This window comes from Rhincodon typus, chromosome 20 (genome assembly GCF_021869965.1).
Source record: "Rhincodon typus isolate 14 chromosome 20, sRhiTyp1.1, whole genome shotgun sequence".
Taxonomy (NCBI): Eukaryota; Metazoa; Chordata; class Chondrichthyes; order Orectolobiformes; family Rhincodontidae; genus Rhincodon; species Rhincodon typus.
In genome coordinates, this window is record NC_063351.1 from 10,443,599 (window position 1) to 10,461,669 (window position 18,071).

Here is an 18,071-nt window from a genome sequence, read left to right on the forward strand (position 1 = left end):
TGCATATGCTGTTTCCAAAGCCCTCCATGGCTTTGCCCCGTTCTATTCCTGACATCTTATAACCTTCTGAGATAAACATTTACTTCTAATCCTGGTCCTATATGCATCTCTGATTTGCTTTGTTCCAACCCCAGTGCCTTAACTTCAAATCCATCAGCTCCAACTCTGGAATCCCCTCCCAAAACCTCCCCACCTCTCTCATCTTGCTTCAGATGCTCCTTAAAACTTATCTCTCTCACCAAGCTATTAGCCACTCTGCTGATATCTCCTCATGGATTACGGTCAAATCTTGCATGACCAATACTCCTTCAGACGTTTTACAACGTTCGAGCACTATGTAAATGTTAAGTTGTTGTTATACCAGCCAGCACTACGACTGAAATGAAGTGGAACAGTGCCACTCGCAGTGATACAATGGTACTGCAGCACAAAATCTGAAGCACTGGATAACAAAAGTGTGGAGCTGGAGGAACACAGCAGGCCAAGCAGCATCGGAGAAGCAGGGAAGTTGGCATTTCAGGTGGGGACCCTTCTTCAGACCCAAAACGTCAATGCTGCCTGGCCTGCTGTGTTCCTCCAGCGCCACACTTTGTTATCTCTGACTCCAGCATCACCAGTTCTTGCTATCTCTGAAGTAATGGAGCTGTGTGAACTTAATTTAAAATCACATTAACTTCAATGCTGGCAAAGATAACCTGGAGTACATTAGCTGTGCAAACCAAACAATCTGAACTCCAGGTATGCTACAGAAATTGAAAATGCATTAAGTTAGTTAGGTGATGTCAAATCTCATAAGAAAAGGAGCAACCCATTCAGCTGTTCAATCCTGCGGTGTCCTTCAATCGACTTAGCACTGAACTGTACCTCAACTCCATGTACCTGCCTTTTCACCATATTACTCAATTCCTTTACCGAACAAAAACTGAGCCATCTCCTCCTTGTGAGCGTGTATTGGCCAGCAGGCATCTGCAATGTTTTGGAGAATGGAGACCCAGTGCCCTTTGAGATGACCTTGACTTTACTCTTAAAAGGGCTAATGCTGATATTACCATTATCAACCCTATCCTAACTGTCCTGCGTTGAGCTTTGGCCTCATTGCAAGATATTTTGTACATCATTACCTTAAATTATTGTCTCTATTACAATCTGTATCAAAGGCGTTTTGTCCACTGTCTTTATGCTTGATGAAATATTCTGAGTAACAAATCCACTGTTCATAGCACTTTTGGAGGTTCTGACAGAACTAACCAATATGAATGTTCGACTGATTTTAAAAATATCATCACGGCCTGGCTTATACAGGTTGAGACAGGAAAACCTGGGTTGCACACACAAATACAACAGCAAAGGGCAAAGTCAGCTGACCAGAAACATGTTAAACTAAAATGTGAAAAGCTAAACAAAATTAATCAGCTTCCCAAGTGTAAATCAGATAACTTATTGATCGCAAATAGCTCTATCCATCTCTAATTCATTCTTCTGGCAGAATGGACAAATCCAATTCCAGTACTTAAACATGAAAGGAGTTGCAGTTGCAAATTAACCATTGCTGATGCTAAAAAAAACTCACAATTTAACAAAAAGAAGGGATATACCTGAAAGGTTAGTGGAGCAGATTCATTAATATCTTTCAACAGGGCACTGAATGCATATTCTTTAAGGGAAAATATTTGCAGGGCAATAGGGGACAAAGCAGTAAAATGTAATCAGTTGGGCACTGCAGCACAGGGATAATGGGTTTGAATGACCTCCTTTTGTAAAGGGAGATCCTATGTATACAGTGCACAATTAACAGTTTGAATGACCTCCTTTTGTAAAGGGAGATCGTATGTATACAGTGCACAATTAACAGTTTGAATGACCTCCTTTTGTAAAGGGAGATCCTATGTATACAGTACACAATTAACAGTTTGAATGACCTCCTTTTGTAATGGGAGATCCTATGTATACAGTACACAATTAACAGTTTGAATGACCTCCTTTTGTAATGGGAGATTCTATGTCTACACTGCATAATGAATTCAGTGGGGTTCACACGGTGTCGGTCCTTTGAAAGTGGATGTTTCCAGATGGTAACTCTGCAGACTTTTGGGCATTTGCTTTCACTATCAATATGTGCACATATTAATGGGAAGCATTGGCCTAGTGGTATTATTGCTACATTATCAATCCAGAAACTCAGCTTAAGTTCTGGGGACTCGGGTTCAGATCCTGCCGTGGCAGATGGTGGAATTTGAATCCAATAAAGAATCTGGAATTAAGGATCTAATGATGACCATGAAACTTTTGTCGATTGTTAGAAATACCCATCTGGTTCACTAATGTCCTTCAGGGAAGGAAATCTGTCATCCTTACCTGCTCTGGCCTACATGTGATTCTAAACCCACAGTAATGTGGTTGACTCTTAACTGCACTCCGGGCAATTAGGGATGGGCAATAAATGCTGGCCTCGCCAGAGAGGCCCATTTCCCATGAATTAGTTAAAAAAAAACATGATTGTGATTTCTCCAGTCAAATCCACATTACGCTGAGGAGCATTGCAAGCTCCTCACATAGAAACAAAACTGATTCTTCTTCAGACTAAAGACTTGATGCTTAACCACCAGCTTCAGACAGCAGGATTGACAAAGATAACGGTTCGAGGAGATACATGATTGACATACTTAGCTTTAGCTTCAGCATCTTCATAGGCTTTGTTGGAAACATCTTCCAGGCCTCCGATCAGGTGCTTGAATGAACTGTAACAGTAAGAACACTGCTTTCAGCAAATCCACAAGCTTAATAAACAAAATAAAGTAAAAGAAAAAAAGGACGTAAGTCAAAAAAAAAACAGAAACTACCGGCAAAACTCAGCAGGTCTATGGGAAGAAAGTAGAGTTAACATTCTCAGTCTGGTGGCTCTTCATCAGAACTGACAGCAATTAGGAAAATGTGGTATTTATGCTGAAGATGAGCTTGACCCCTTTCATATCACGCACTCTCTGGCCTCTGTATCTACCTACCTACTCAATGCCAGCCCCTCCCAACCTTGTCTTCAGCACAAAGACCACATTTTCCTAGCTGTTATCAGTTCTGATGAACAGTCACCAGCCTCGAAACATTAACTCTGCTTTCTCTCCACAGCTGCTGCCAGACCTGCTGAGTTTTTCCAACAATTTCTAGTTTTGTTTCTGATCCACAGTATCCACAATTCTTTGTTTTATTTAAGAATGCAAGTCAATCTGGGCAGAATAAGTAGCACGAATATAATGCCCTCTTCCTGTAGCATTTAATGGCCAGATGCTCTCAAACACACATGCATACAATATATTCAACCTCAATTTTTTTAGAATTCATTTTAGGTAATACTTATTATTTTCAAAATGAAAAATATGTTGTCCTACGGGGTCTCAGGCTTTGTGTTTGTACGTGTACCATCAACAAGCCTAATGAAAGATCCTACAGACATGGGGATGTCCTAGTGGACTGAAGTAAAGTCAAGAACTTATAAAGTAATGTAACGTCAACAATTATTTACCTGGGGATAGAGACAGGGGATGAAGCAATAAAAGCCGTTGAGGGATGCATATTGAGCAAGAAGAGGGAAGGAGGGACGGAGAGCCAGTTACCATGTTACCAGATCTCCTTGGAGCAATTACAGAAATGGTAGGACTCTACTTAATTGTTAAAAAGGAAAACAAAACTGCAAATGAGGTAACAATGTGCCCCATTTGGTTTGGGGATTTGAGGATCCAAAAGCCTCAGCAGTCTGAGACAATGCCCAAGTTGAAGTTAATGCCCTGCTAAATGGATTTGAATGGCACACTGAGAAACCACCACGTGATAGGAAAGAATACAAAGGTTCACAATGAATGGCACCTTACAACTAATTTGAGACTTTGTCTCATCATAACTGAGGAGTGACCACATTATTGCAAATGTAGCAAGGACCAACTTTACAAGTTGCTGCCAATAATCTTCGATTCCCCAAGATGATTGAAAATCTATTGCCCTCAGCTTTGAACGTGCTGAATAATGGAACATCTGCAACCCCAAGGCTGGGGAACTCCAAAGATTCATAATCTTCAAAGTGAAGAAATGTCTCCCATCTCAGTCATAAATGACTGGCCACTTATCCTAGGACCATGCACATTGTGTTCGAGAGCCACCCTCCTTAACAGGGAAATCTAACTCTCAATCCTCTTCAAAATCTCGTATTTTTCATTCTTAAAGGGAGTTCAATTTATTCGGTCTCTTCCTCTCTTCACCTCAGCTCCTAGATTATACCACGTCTCAAAACCTTGAGAAAAGCTGTTGTCCCATTTGATGACAGACCTCCAGGATATAAAGTACAGCTAAGAAACAACATTGCAGTTCTCTAAAAGGGCTAGTCATCTCCATTTGCTCGTGCACAAGCACATAGCACTGCATGAATCTATAATAGGAAGTCTTCATTTCTTGATAGCTAATAATGAGTTGGACTTAGATGTGCAGGGCACAATTTCAAATTAAACAGATGACAGAGAACTTGATAGTATTGTGAACTGTGCTGGTGGGGAGAACTGGGGAAGTGATAGAATTCAGGAGGACGTACAGGACAAGTATTTGGAATAACTGACACATGGTTGATGCAATTTAAGCAGAGAAGTTCAATGTGGTACATTTTGGGAGGAAGAATTAAAAGAGGTAATCCAAAATAAAGGATTCAATGAACAAAGAGACCAGAGTATACGTGCACAAATCATTGTAAGTAGCGAAGTTGGTTGGGCAAGTGTTTAAAAGCATACAGGATCCTGAAACTTACTGACTGAAGCATATAATTCCAAAAGGATGAATGACAGGCTAGAAGATTGGCCAGAATTCAAAGAACAGCTTCAGATTTACTAAAAGATCAATGAGCAGGGACAGATGACAGTATGGGAGAAAGCTAGCGAGAAATATAAAAATAGATAGCAAGAGTTTGTACAGATATTCAAAAATGAAAAGATAATAAAGTTGAATGTTGGTCCTCCACAAAGTGATTTTGGGAAATAATAACGGAAAATAGAACAGTGGCAAATGAATATAACATATATTTTTCTTGTCTTTACTGTAGAAAACCCAAATAATATTCCAGATGTAGTTGTGAATCAGAAAGAGAAAGGGTGTGAGGTATTTAAAGTAATTACAATCACCAGGGAAAGGGTACTGAGAAAATGATTAGAATTAAAATTTAGAGTGTGGAATCCGACAGGTTTCTGAGTGACATAGCCTATGATGAGACGTGAGAGAGAATAAGAGAAGTCTAATGAGACCCATTTCAATGTTGAGAGCATCTTACTGCATCTTGCATGCTTTTCCCCAAGCGGCATGGCAAGATTCTTATTTGGCAGCAGCGAGTAAGCCAAGTAAGAAGTTCCCCCCTTTAAGGAGGAGATGAGGGAGACATTTTTTCTCTCAGAGGAAACTCTCTTCCTCATGAAGTGGTAGAGACAGAGCCACTGAATACTATTAGGGCAGGGGTAAACACACTCTTGACTATAACAAGGGAGTCAAAGGTTATTGAGGGAGGAAGTTATGTGGATTTGATGCCAAAATCTTATTAAATGCCAGAGCAAGCTCAAGGGGCTCGATGGCTTACTCTTGCTCCTAACTCGTATTTTTGTATGAAGGGTCTGGACAGCACAGATGGGAAGATACAGTTCCTATTGATGGGAAGGTTAAGAACCAGAGGACAAGGATTCATGGTGATTTGCAAAAGAGCAACAGGAGAGAGACTTTTTGAAATGTGCTGTCTGAAAGTGTAGAGGAGGGAGATTTAATCTGGGTACTCAATCAAAGGGGAACGACCTGTGGGAAAATATATGCCTGCAGGAGAGGGTTAGGGAGCGGAGAAAGCAGAGTTGCTCTTCCAAGAAACAGGCATTTGTTCAACTTACGTAATAACTATTGTATGATTCTCTGAACTTAATGAGTTAGACCCAATAATCTCAAGTACATAAGTCTTTTGCATATGATTACTTTGGACTGGTTGCAGTTCTGGTCTACCCAGTGTCAGAGTTTTACCGCTAGATTCAGGCCTCACAGCTACATGGACACAGCTCAGCATTAGATAATGCCACAGGCGGTCTTTCATTCTGATTTCGGCCTTCCCTGCTTTATTACTGCATTTAGGCTGCTCATTGCTAGAGTTGAGCCAGCATTGACCAAGCATATAATCGACTGAGAAAGGTCGGAGTTTGCTCTCTGGTTACAGTCCCGCACCACAACATGATGCCAATTTATTTAAAAAGAGTGAATAGGTCTCTCAGAATCCCAGTGCAGAAAGATAGAAGATTGAAGTGATCAGCAGGTGGAAACTGTGTTGTATTCTCCAACTAGTTGTTCCCTGACAATTAACAGTGATCTCTAAAGTTTTGGAGTAGATCTGTAGCTCGGTTTGTGGGTGTTGAGGTTGGTTGGCTCGCCGAGCTGGTTTGTTGTTCCGCAGACATTTCGTTACAATGCTTGGTAACATCCTCAGTGCAGCCTCCGATGAAGCGTCGGTGTGTTTTCCAGCCTGGTTTTTAAACTCTGGGGTCTGTTGCGATGGATTGCCTCACTTCTGGGTTTCCTCCGTAGTGGAATGTATATGGGGTCAAGTTCAATGCGTTTATTAATAGCATGCTTCGTGGAGTGCCATGCTTCCAGGAATTCTCGTGCTTGTCTCTGCCGAGCCTGTCCCAGGATCTTGGTGTTGTCCCAGTCGAAGTCGTGGCTCTCCTTGTCCATGTGGATTGAGATGAGTGAGTATTGGTCGTGTCTTTTTGTAGCCAGTTGGTGTTCATGTACTGTTGTTGTTAGTTTCCTGCCTGGTTGTCCGATGTAGTGTTTCTCACAGTCTCTGCAGGGGATCTTGTAGATGACATTGGTCCTGTCCATGGCGGGGAGTGGGTCTTTAGTTCGGGTGAGCACTTGTCGTAGGGTTGATGTGGGTTTTTGTGCCAGTCTGATGCCCAGCGGTCGTAGTACACCGAAAGTACACCGAAAAGCCACACAGACAGACCAGGTATTGAACTTCAATAGTAACCATCCCAGCGCACACAAAACGAAGCTGTGTGCGAACACTATTTAAAAGGGCAACAACACACTGCAGCAACATAGAACTAAGCCAATAGGAGGAGGAATACCTCTTCCAAGTGTTCAAGGATAATGGATATCCAAAGAACTGGGTCAGGAGATGCCTACGGGAACAGCATCAGAAAGATTTTACATGCCCTGACACACTCATCACACTACCCTACATCAGGAACACGTCGGAACTCACCACAAGACTTCTACGACCGCTGGGCATCAGAGTGGCACACAAGCCCACATCAACCCTACGACAAGTGCTCACCCAAACTAAAGACCCACTCCCCGCCATGGACAGGACCAATGTCATCTACAAGATCCCCTGCAGAGACTGCGAGAAACACTACATCGGACAACCAGGCAGGAAACTAACAACAACAGTACATGAACACCAACTGGCTACAAAAAGACACGACCAATACTCACTCATCTCAATCCACATGGATAAGGAGAGCCACAACTTCGACTGGGACAACACCAAGATCCTGGGGCAGGCTTGGCAGAGACAAGCACGAGAATTCCTAGAAGCACGGCACTCCACGAAGCATGCTATTAATAAACACATTGAACTCGACCCCATATACATTCCACTACGGAGGAAACCCGGAAATGAGGCAATCCATCGCAACGGACCCCAGAGTTTAAAAACCAGGCGGGAAAACACACCGACGCTTCATCAGAGGCTGCACTGAGGATGTTACCAAGCACGGTAACGAAACGTCGGTGGAACAACAAACCAGCTCGGTGAGCCAACCAACCTCAAATTAACAGTGATCCCTGACACCATCACAGAGTGTATAGTTAAAAAGGTCCGAGTGTGGTAGAGCTGAGTGGCCATCATTGTACGTGGTTTATGAACATTCCGGAAATGGCTCAGTTGCATCATGGGTTTTACAACCCACCCAACATTATTCTTCAACGTACTTTAGTAAGGACCAATAGAATAGAATCCCTACAGTGTGGAAGCAGGCCATTCGGCCCATCAAGTCGACACTGGCCATCCAAACAGCGTTCTACTCAGGCCCACCACCGCACCGCACTCCATCCACCCAACCATATCCCTGTAATCCTGCGTGGCATGTATATCATGGGAAATTCCCACCAAAGGCAAGACTTTCCCTTCAGAGGTGGCCATTTGAAGCTGGGTCTGATCCCATGAGACTTCCAAGCCTCCATCGCCAACCTGAAATAAAGCAAAATTTTCTTGGGGTCGGGGTCTTAATGACCCCAGCGGAGGGTTTACTGATCAATTAGTGACAGCCCAGAAAGAAAAAGAAGTTAAGAAAAGCCGTATTACTTGGAAGTAAATGAAGCACGATTTAGAAGGTAAATTGGATTAGTAAGCACCATTTACCAGTCTTTCCTGCTGAGCTGAGGAGCAGTATGAAGGCTACGTAGGCCACATTCTGGCCTGAATTGGCAGCCATTGTTGTGGTTGCTGTCTGTGCATAATCATAAAAAAAATGAGAGGATCATTATCTTCGACGAGTCCGAGCGAAAGGGAGAACTAGTGTAGGGAAACTAGTGTAGGGAAATACAAACAGAACTGCTGGAAAAAACTCAGCAGGTCTGGCAACGTCTGTGGAGAGAAAGCAGCTTTAATATTTTGAGCCCAGCAACCGTTGAAGTTTCATTACTCCTCAGTTCTTCCGTTGGTCACACTTCTACTGTTTTATTTTCCCCCAGTCAATAACAACGTTGCAGCACGGCACTGTTCTGTTTCCACCAGACTGGAGTTAATCAGCTTTGGAGAGCTGTAAAAGATTTCCTGTCCCAATAAAAAGATGAGAACTCTGAAGCTGAGTTCTTCACAACCTCAACAATGTGGCTGATGAACAACGTGAGTCACTTCCATTTTCCATACCCCACCCTCCGCCTTCCCACCATCTCCAGGAAAATCAGTGATTTAGGAATGTAGGCCAACTTGCAGGTGATCAGAGCCATTTCTTTGTCATCCTGCCTCCAAACAGTTCCGAAAATCCAGCCGCCCAAAGTTTCTGGAGTTATCCACCTGCCTGTCTGAGTTAGTCTTCAACTTCCCAACATATTTTCCTGACTAAGATTCATGGTGATCATTCTTTCAACTAAAAATGATCCGATAGGTTAAAGAAATGAAGTGACTGAGAGGAAAAGTTGAAAATTTAGATTTAGAAATGTTTGTTTGTGGCAAAGTTTAACGCAACAGTACTTCCCTCTCTTATCCTAATGCCTGTTAAATTATACATGAGCATTTTAAGTAGCTGTACAGTAACAGGTAACCACAGTAACTGAGGACAATTGTCACCTTTGAGTTGGTTAAGAGTGTTTGTTTTGTTGAAAGGAGATTTATGAGATGGTGTATGCTCTATGTAAAGTATGTCTAATGGCAAGAGGATTAAATGTTGATTTTACAGTTTTTACCATTCCTTTCACTGAACTATCTCCTTCAAATTAAGTGCTTTTTTCTAGTCATTTGCTCTTTCCAACACATTAGCCTACATTTTCCTAGTCCATGTTATTTTAATAGTATAACTATTCCATCAGAACACCATTTCTTCAAGTAATTTGAATGCTTATTTATATTCATGAATATACAAACACACAGAAACATACAGACACACAGACACAGACACACACACACATTCCAACATATAAATACTGTGGCTGAAAAAGCACTTCAGTGGCTGGGAATTCTGCAGTAACTCACCCAAAGCTTTTCCACCCTTCTACAGGACACATATCACAGAAAGGAATAATCTCCATTTGTCTGGATGAGTGCAGATCTAATAATACTAAAGTTTGAGGGGTCTGGTAGCGCATTGGTAGTGTCCCTACCTCTAAGCCTGGAGAGCCGTGTTCAAATCCCACCTGATCCAGAGTTGTGTATCTCAGATTCTCCGGTATCCGCAGTTCCTACTATCCGTGAATAATAATACATCTGAGCAGGTTGATTAGAAAATATATGAAAACAATTTAAGTCACTCGACACCATCACAAGAAAGGAGCTCCTTAATTGCTGCTCATGCCTCACCTTAACATTTAATCTCACCATTATCAATGCATTCTGGCAGCAAATGCGCATCACAAATTTACAGAATCACAGAACTGTTAACAGTGCAGAAGATGGCCATTTGGCCCATCGTGCCTGCACTAGTTCTACTACCCAGTGCCAATCCCCTGCCATTTCCCCATAACCTTGCACATGATTTCTATCCAAATAGTCAAGCAATGCCTTCTGAAATGCCTCAACTCAACCTGCTTCCACCATATTTCCAGGCAGTACATTCTAAATCTTACTTGCTGAGTGAAACAAAAAAGCATTCTCACATCACCCTTGCTTCTTTTGCATGTCACTTTTATTCAATGCCCTCATGTTCTTTTTTCTTTTACGAAGAGGAACAGCTTCTCCCTGTCTACTCTGCCCAGACTGCTCAGAAATTTCTATCAAATCTGCTCTTGGCCTTCTTTTCTCTAAGCAATCCCAACTTCTTTAATCTATCCTCATCACTGAAGGTTCTCATTCCTGGAACCATTACAGTAAATCATTTCTACATTCTCTCCAATGTACCCACATCTTTCCTATAATATGGCACCCACAAATGCACACAATATTCCAGCTGTGGTCTAACAAGTGTCCTGTACAAGTTCAATATCACTTCCTTACTCTTGTAATGTATGTCCCTATTAATAAAGCCTAGAACACTGTATGCATTATTGCCCTGTCACTTGTTCCACTATCTTAGTGATCTGTGCACATATACACCCAGGTCCTAGTGATCCTGCACTCCCTTTAGAATTGTACCCTATTTTAAATTGCCTTTCAATGTTCTTCTGACCTTTACATCACCTCACAACTTCCCTGTATTGAACCTCATCTGTCTCCTATTTGCCTACTCCATCAACTTGGCAATGTCTTTCTCACACTATCCTCCACATGTTAAAAGTTCTTCCAAGTTTAGTGTCATCTGCAAACTTTGAAATTGTCCCCTGCACACCAAGGTCCACATCACATTAATAAATATCAGGAAAAGCAAGGGTCCCAATACTGACTCCTGGAAACTCCACTACAAACTTCCTCCAACCTGAAAAATATCTATTGAGCATTAATCTCAGTTTCCTATCGCTCAGCCAGGCTTGTATCCACGCTGTTACTGTCCCTTTTATGCCATGATGTTTAACATGCCTCATCTCTCTCTTACTCACTCACTCACTCCAGTCGCTGAATGGGTGGACATGATCCAGACCTGGTAATCTCCAAATTTGGTTGCATCCTCAGAAAGCAGGTTGGGAAAGCAGAGTTGACCTCAGAATCTGCAGGCCACACTGGAAAAAATCAGCAGGATTCCTGTTCTCAATCTCAGAGTTACTCATTCAATGAGTATTAAGTGAGCAGGAGTGGCCTGAGCTGGGAGAGAATGAGGACCCAATCAGCAATGTGATTTGATTTGATTTATTCTCAAATGTACCTAAGTACAGTGAAAGGTTTTGTTTTGCGTGCAGTACAGGCAAATCAAACCGTACAAAGTGTGTTAGAGTAATCAAACAGAGTGAAGAATACAATGATATGGCTGCAGAGAAGGTGCACAGAGACCGAGATCAAAACTAAATTCAAAATTTAAGAGGTCCATTCAGAAGTTTAATAACAGCGGAGAAGGAGCTGTTCTTGATTCTATTCCTACATGTATACGTTACGATTTGTAGACTGGATCAGGCAGACTGCAAACAAGAATTATATGAGGCAGCAAATGGGAAAATAAACAGACTAGTTCAATTTATATACAAACAAAAAATATGATGTTGATAACAAGAATATTATGAAACAAAAAAGTGGTGCTAGCATCATCGGTCATATGTCAGTTACCTGGGCACTGTGCACTAATGCATTGGAAGGGCCCCAGGTTCTCTAAGGTGATTCCAATTCCATCAAGCTCACACACTCAGTGAGGCTATAAGAGATGTCTCGTGAAGCCAGCGGATTCAACAGTTAGGGCAAACAGAGACCTCATAACCTGCTCATAAACTACAGGTTCCACGAACAATGTCTCACAGACCAGAACCGTTTATAGAGCGGAAAGGTTGCATGCAACATGAAGGATACAGACCAGAGTAGATTTCAAAACTGCACCGAGCACACTTTGACTTAACCACTTCTGAAAGTAAAGAACCTTGAATTTGGGGGGCGTCTATTTTCCTTCTGGAGTGACATTGTAATGTTAAATGGCACACTCATGGCAGGCTGAAATGGTCTCACAAGGCAGTTCTGAGGAAGGGTCACCGGACCTGAAACGTTAACTCTGTTTTCTCCTCCACAGATGCTGCCAGACCTGCTGAGCTTTTCCAGCAACTTTGTTTTTGTCACTGGGCAGTACGCTTATTCTATATTATAGTCTGTCACATTAGAGCCCACACACAAGGGAGAAGCTTCTAGAAGAATTCAAGGCTCATACATTTCGAATGTGCCAAAAATATCCTTTTCCATATACTAGTGCTGGTCACTCCCAAAAAAGGTCTGAGTCTGATGTTGTCCAAAATCTAACAATACATTTGCGTAAACCAGGGTGTAACAATAAGCCTCCCTTGTGATCTGAACTTTGCATTGTGTTTTTCACAAGTGTACTTCTCCAGTTTTTCTAAAGGAAGACAGGCTTGGTAACATGAGGCCAGATGACTCATTTTACAAGCGAATAGATCAAACACTTACTTAGCTGAATCAAATATTGCCCTGGAGATTGGGATAAACCAAACCATGTGCTCAATCCTTTACAGGGGTTGATTTGCTTAGAGTCGTAGAGATGTACAGCGCAGAAATAGACCCTTCGGTCCAACTCATCTGTGCCGACTACTAGCTTCTTGAATTACATTTCTTTCAGACTGCTTCAAACTGCAAAACTAATGACTCTCACTTTTTTGAGCTTTCACTTCCAGAATGCCAGCCTAAGGTCTTCTCCTTGCAGTCTTTTTATTGAAACCTGGATTTTCCGATATTGTTCTGACCTACTTCTGACCAGCCAGGATTCATGCATGGATGATCAACTCCATGAGGACATCAAGGCTTAGTGAAAGTGCAGTGGAGATTCACCAGAATATTAACATGGGTGAAGGATTTCAGTCATGTGAGAGGGCATGAGCTTAGCTGCGATCATTCTCAGAGCAGAGACAGTTAGAGGAAGGTTTAATTGACATGTTCAAAATTATGAAGACTTTTGATGAAGCAGATTTGCTGAAGATTTACACTGGCAAAAATGATCATAATCAGAGGACGTGGACTGAAAATAACCATCAACAGAACCACATCGAAGATGAGGTGGTTTTTCTTCTGCAGCAAGTTATAATGTTGCTGAAAGGATGGCAGAGATTCAACAGTAACTTTCACAAAGGAACTGGATTATTTCCTCAAAAAAATCTTGCCGGGACTATGGAGAAACAGCAAGAGAGAGTAGCACCAAATGGAAAACTCTTTCAAAGTGTTGGTACAGGCATAATGGGCTGAGTGGTCTACTTTTGTGCTCATTGATCCATGACCTATTTCCCATTTGGGATGTAAGTTGCAAAAGTCCACATTCTACCATTCGCACAATGAATATGGTTCATGCTGATTGTTAGCCCCAGGCTAAGGCATCGACCCTTCACTGTTCCATGTATTCTACAGGCCTGTTTGCCTGAATTCAATATGGACATTCACAACCTCTAACTGTCACTTTGTTTCTCAATCAATCAAGAATTCACTTTTAAAGACAACATCCAAACGTAACACATTCATGAAATCCATTCTATGAAAAAAGGAACAATCAAATAAGAACAAATTGTGACAGCAAGAAAACCATTAACAGGATTTCTTGGAATAAACCTAAATTAGTCCAATTTACTGTGTCATGTGTCATACATCATTCTGCTCAGATTAGGTGGCTCAAATTGAAACTTCATGTGATCTTTTGCCAACGTGACAAATATCATTAACGTTATCTTCAACATCTTTGAAATTTAACAATGACTTCATTGGAATTGCATATCCAATTCTGCACAGAGAGTAAATTGTCAATATTGGTTAATGAACAATCACAACGATGACTGTCCAGAAAGTTAGTAAAGCCTTTATTTCCTGCACTTGCAGTCATCACAGTTAAACATCAGCAATGTTTCTAGGAAGATTAAGACTGACAGAACTAGAATCTTCAAAATATGTATTTGCCAGCCATGCCTTGTGGTCAGCCTACACCAGCTAGGGTGGTCATCTGACTAAGGTAGGTGGCACAGCTATTGTAGAACCCACTGATTTCATTCCAATAATGACTGCCCTCTATCACTGCACTGCACTATTTAGCTGGCAAAGGGTATTCCAGTAGAGCTATCATTGTAGCTGTTGAACAAATGCTTGTCAATGTCATGTGACCTTTGTGGTGAAATAACGCACTGAGATATTACTATGTAACTATGAGTGAGGTCTTATAGTTCTATAATGAGAGGTTCTCCCCAGCCTCACTGTCAGCATATTATCTGATGTGCTCATGTTCGATGGAGCAATTTGAAATGCATTGGGTAGACTCACGGCACTAATCCTTATTTGTATTTTCCAAGATACTGACACCAAGGTGGGAAGAATATCCAACATAGAAACATAGAAGATACGAGAAGGAGGAGGCCATTTGGCCCTTTGAGCCTCCTCTACTATTCTTCATGATCATGGCTGTTCGTCCAACACGATGGCCTAATCTTACTTCCTTCCCATAACCTTTGAGCCCATTCACCCCAAGTGCTATATCGAGTCGCTTCTTGAATACATGCAATATTTTGTCATCAACTACTTCCTGTGGTAATGAATTCCACAGGCTCACCACTCATTGGGTGAAGAAATGTCTCCTCATCTCCGTCCTCAGTGATCTACCCCGAATCCTCATACTATGACACCTGGTTCTGGACACACCCACCATCAAGAACATCCTTCCTGCATCTACCCTGTCCAATCCTGTTAGAATTTTGTAAGCCTCTATGAGAACCCCCCTCATTTGTCTGAAGTCTAGCGAAAACAATCCCAAACTAGTCAATCTCTCCTCATACGTCAGTCCCACCATCCCCCAGAGCAGCCTGGTAAACCTTTGCTGCACTTCCTGGAGAGCAAGAGCATCCTTTTTCCTCAGAAAAGGAGACCAAAACTGCACACGATACTCCAGATGTGGTCTCACCAAGGCCCTGTACAACTGCAACAACACATTCCTGCTCCTGTACTCATAACCTCTTGTAATGAAGGCCAACATACCATTTGCCTTCCTTACCGCCTGCTACACCTGCATGCTTACCTTCAGCGACTGGTACACAAAGACACCTAGATCCTGCTGCACACTGCCCTCTCCCAATTTACAACCACAAAGTCTTCAGCAGAAAATGGTTCAATCTTCATAAATAATAAAGATTTCTTACTTAGTCCTTAATAGCTATTTGAATTACATCTGAGATACAAGATAATCTCTTGTAAAACTGTTAGGCTCAATGTAAAAGCAAGTACACATCACTGCTACTGAAGTAATCTCTCATACTAACTTGACAACAACACAGGAACTGGTTAGCTTCTCCCAAGAACAGTCTTTAATAAATATTTTCGAAACAACCTGCTTTGGAGATGTTGTTACACAACTTTGGAGCAGGTGAGACGTGAACTTGGATCTCCTGGCTCAGAGGAAGGGACACTATCACCGCACCACAACAGCCTCCCAACATCCTTTACAATCCTGGTGGGAGAAGTTTTCCTTATATTGTCATGTAACCCTTCCAGGTACGAACTGCCTTATGCAATAATATGGTTCACATAGATGTGGGAATGATAAGATTGGTTTTACTTACTCTCTGTCAATCACTAGGCAGGTCACTGTTTCAGCTGCGATCACATTGGCTGTCCTTACATCCTCTCTGTAAAAGGAAACAGGGGCAGAGTGTAAGTTCAGGCTGCACACATCACTCACACTTGTAAACAGTACGGGAAATGCAGGGTAACTTTAAATTTCAGCATTTGGCAAGGAACCTGGTGGACATCAGATTTGTCACATGTTACATAACTCCGTTACACAGAAAGAATATCAAGCAGCATGTTTTCAGTTTTAACTAGAGGTACAACAGCACCAGAATGTCAGACCCACACCTGCTGAAAAGCTCTGAATGGAAAGCACCACATTGACATGAAGTTTTGGTTCAATTTTAGGTAGGATTTGATTTATGGCATTTTCTGCTCTCTGTTGGTAAAAGGAAATAAATATAGACAGACAACATCTGTGAAGTGTCAATGGAAGGTTACAGCGATTTTTCTCTTTCCACGAAGTCAGGGTCATGTGAGCCATGCCCGCCGAGTGGAAACCAGACAGGTGAGCTGTTAAAATTGGCCTCAGAGCTCTCTGCCACTGTTGACCCATTTTAACTTACTTTTCTGAGCAGGTGATAGAGCGACACAACAAAAACTGACAGGGTCTGGCTTAGATATTCTGAACAGGCTGGAATGATGCCACTTGGCCGAGTTTGTTATTTTCTCCAGCGGCCTGAGTGAGGAAAACAGTTCAGGATCTTACAGTATGCCGATCTGCCTGGAAGAGCAGTGAGGACTGGAAGAGGCACAGCGTAAGGTATCATCAACTTTTTAATGTTTCTGCTGTGTGCAAGAGGAAAAGGACGAGGGATGTACCCACAATCTCAAAGTCCACTCAACCCCCTTCCTATAGCTACTTTTTAAATTTAAAAATATACTTTATTCATAAAAATATCTTTATCTACATACATTGTCACTCAAGCAGTTTGGTTCTGGATAGTCTGACCATACTGGGTCTCAGTGACTGCTACCATTCGCTGAGCCTCCTGCTACCTGATATTTTGTTCCTAACTACCAGTCATCAGCCACTTCCCACTTGTGCTGGGTGGGAGATTGGAAGGAACTTTCACAAATTTAACATGGGGTTAAAGTTGTCCTAGTAACAGAATCATTTTAGCTGTAAATTTATGTTTTCTATATCACGCTTTATGATTATACTCAACGTGATTAGACCAAAAGATTGTCAACTCTGATTGGGTGCCTTCCTGACCTCATGGCTCCAAATTCCCAGCCCTCTCACTTTCACTACTGACCTTCCAATGTCCAGCTTCGTATTTTGCCACATTCCTTCAGCATCTAGAAGAGTAGCAGGGCAGGAAACTGGGTGCAGAAGTGCCCATCTCTTGACTATGCTATGAGTATCCTGAAGTTCCAAAATGGCATCTGTGGCAAACTGGTGGAGTGAGTCATGTTAGGCTCACGTGAAGGTAAGGCTTTATATTTGCACAGCAAATATCTACAAGAATACATGGAACTAGCAAATCATAAGATCAATCATGTGCAATGCTGATATGAGTCTTTCCAGAACTCAACGCTCCAGCTTTCATCTTTTCCTAACCTTGCATGTGTTCAGAGGTTAAAAGAACCCTCTGCCAGCATGAGTTAAAGAACTATTAAAGACTGACAAGTGGATTGCCAACTGATTCTCCCTGGCCATTTCAACATCTTACATGTAGTTAGTGATTTGTCTAATTTATTCACTTTGAAATTTGTGTCATATATAGACAGGGTGGTTAAAAAGGTGTTTGGCATGCTTGTCTTCATTGCTCAGTCCTTTGAGTCTAGGAATTGAGAAGTCATGTTGAGGTTGTACAGGACATTGGTGAGGCTTCTTCTAGAATACTGTGCCCAGTTCTGGTCGCCCAATTATAGGAAGAATATTATTAAGCTGGAGATGGTTCAGAAGATATTCACCAGGATGTTGCCGGGTATGGAAGGTTTGAGTTATAAAGAAAGGCTGGATAGGCTGGGACTTTTTTCACTGGAGCATCGGAGGTTGAGAGGTGACCTTATGGAAGTTTATAAAATAATGAGGGGTATAGACAGAGTTAATGGCAGTTGCCTTTACCTTGGGTTGGGGATTTTAAGATTACGGAGCACATTTTTGAGGTGAGAGGAGAGAGATTTAAAAAAGACATGAGGGGCAAATTTTTTTAGGCAGATGGTGGTTTGC

At 41.9% G+C, this 18,071-nt stretch overlaps 1 protein-coding gene across 1 annotated transcript in view; it reads right to left on the reverse strand.

Moving 5' to 3' along the window:
- Positions 1-18,071, reverse strand: part of LOC109930658 (cGMP-dependent protein kinase 1) — a 483,442-nt gene that overhangs the window by 84,080 nt on the left and 381,291 nt on the right. The window contains exons 7-8 of the mRNA XM_048608956.1: positions 15,886-15,951; positions 2,664-2,738 (exon numbers count right to left, since the gene is read on the reverse strand). Of these exons, the coding sequence (XP_048464913.1) occupies positions 2,664-2,738; positions 15,886-15,951 (141 nt within the window). The remainder of the gene's footprint in view (positions 1-2,663; positions 2,739-15,885; positions 15,952-18,071) is intronic.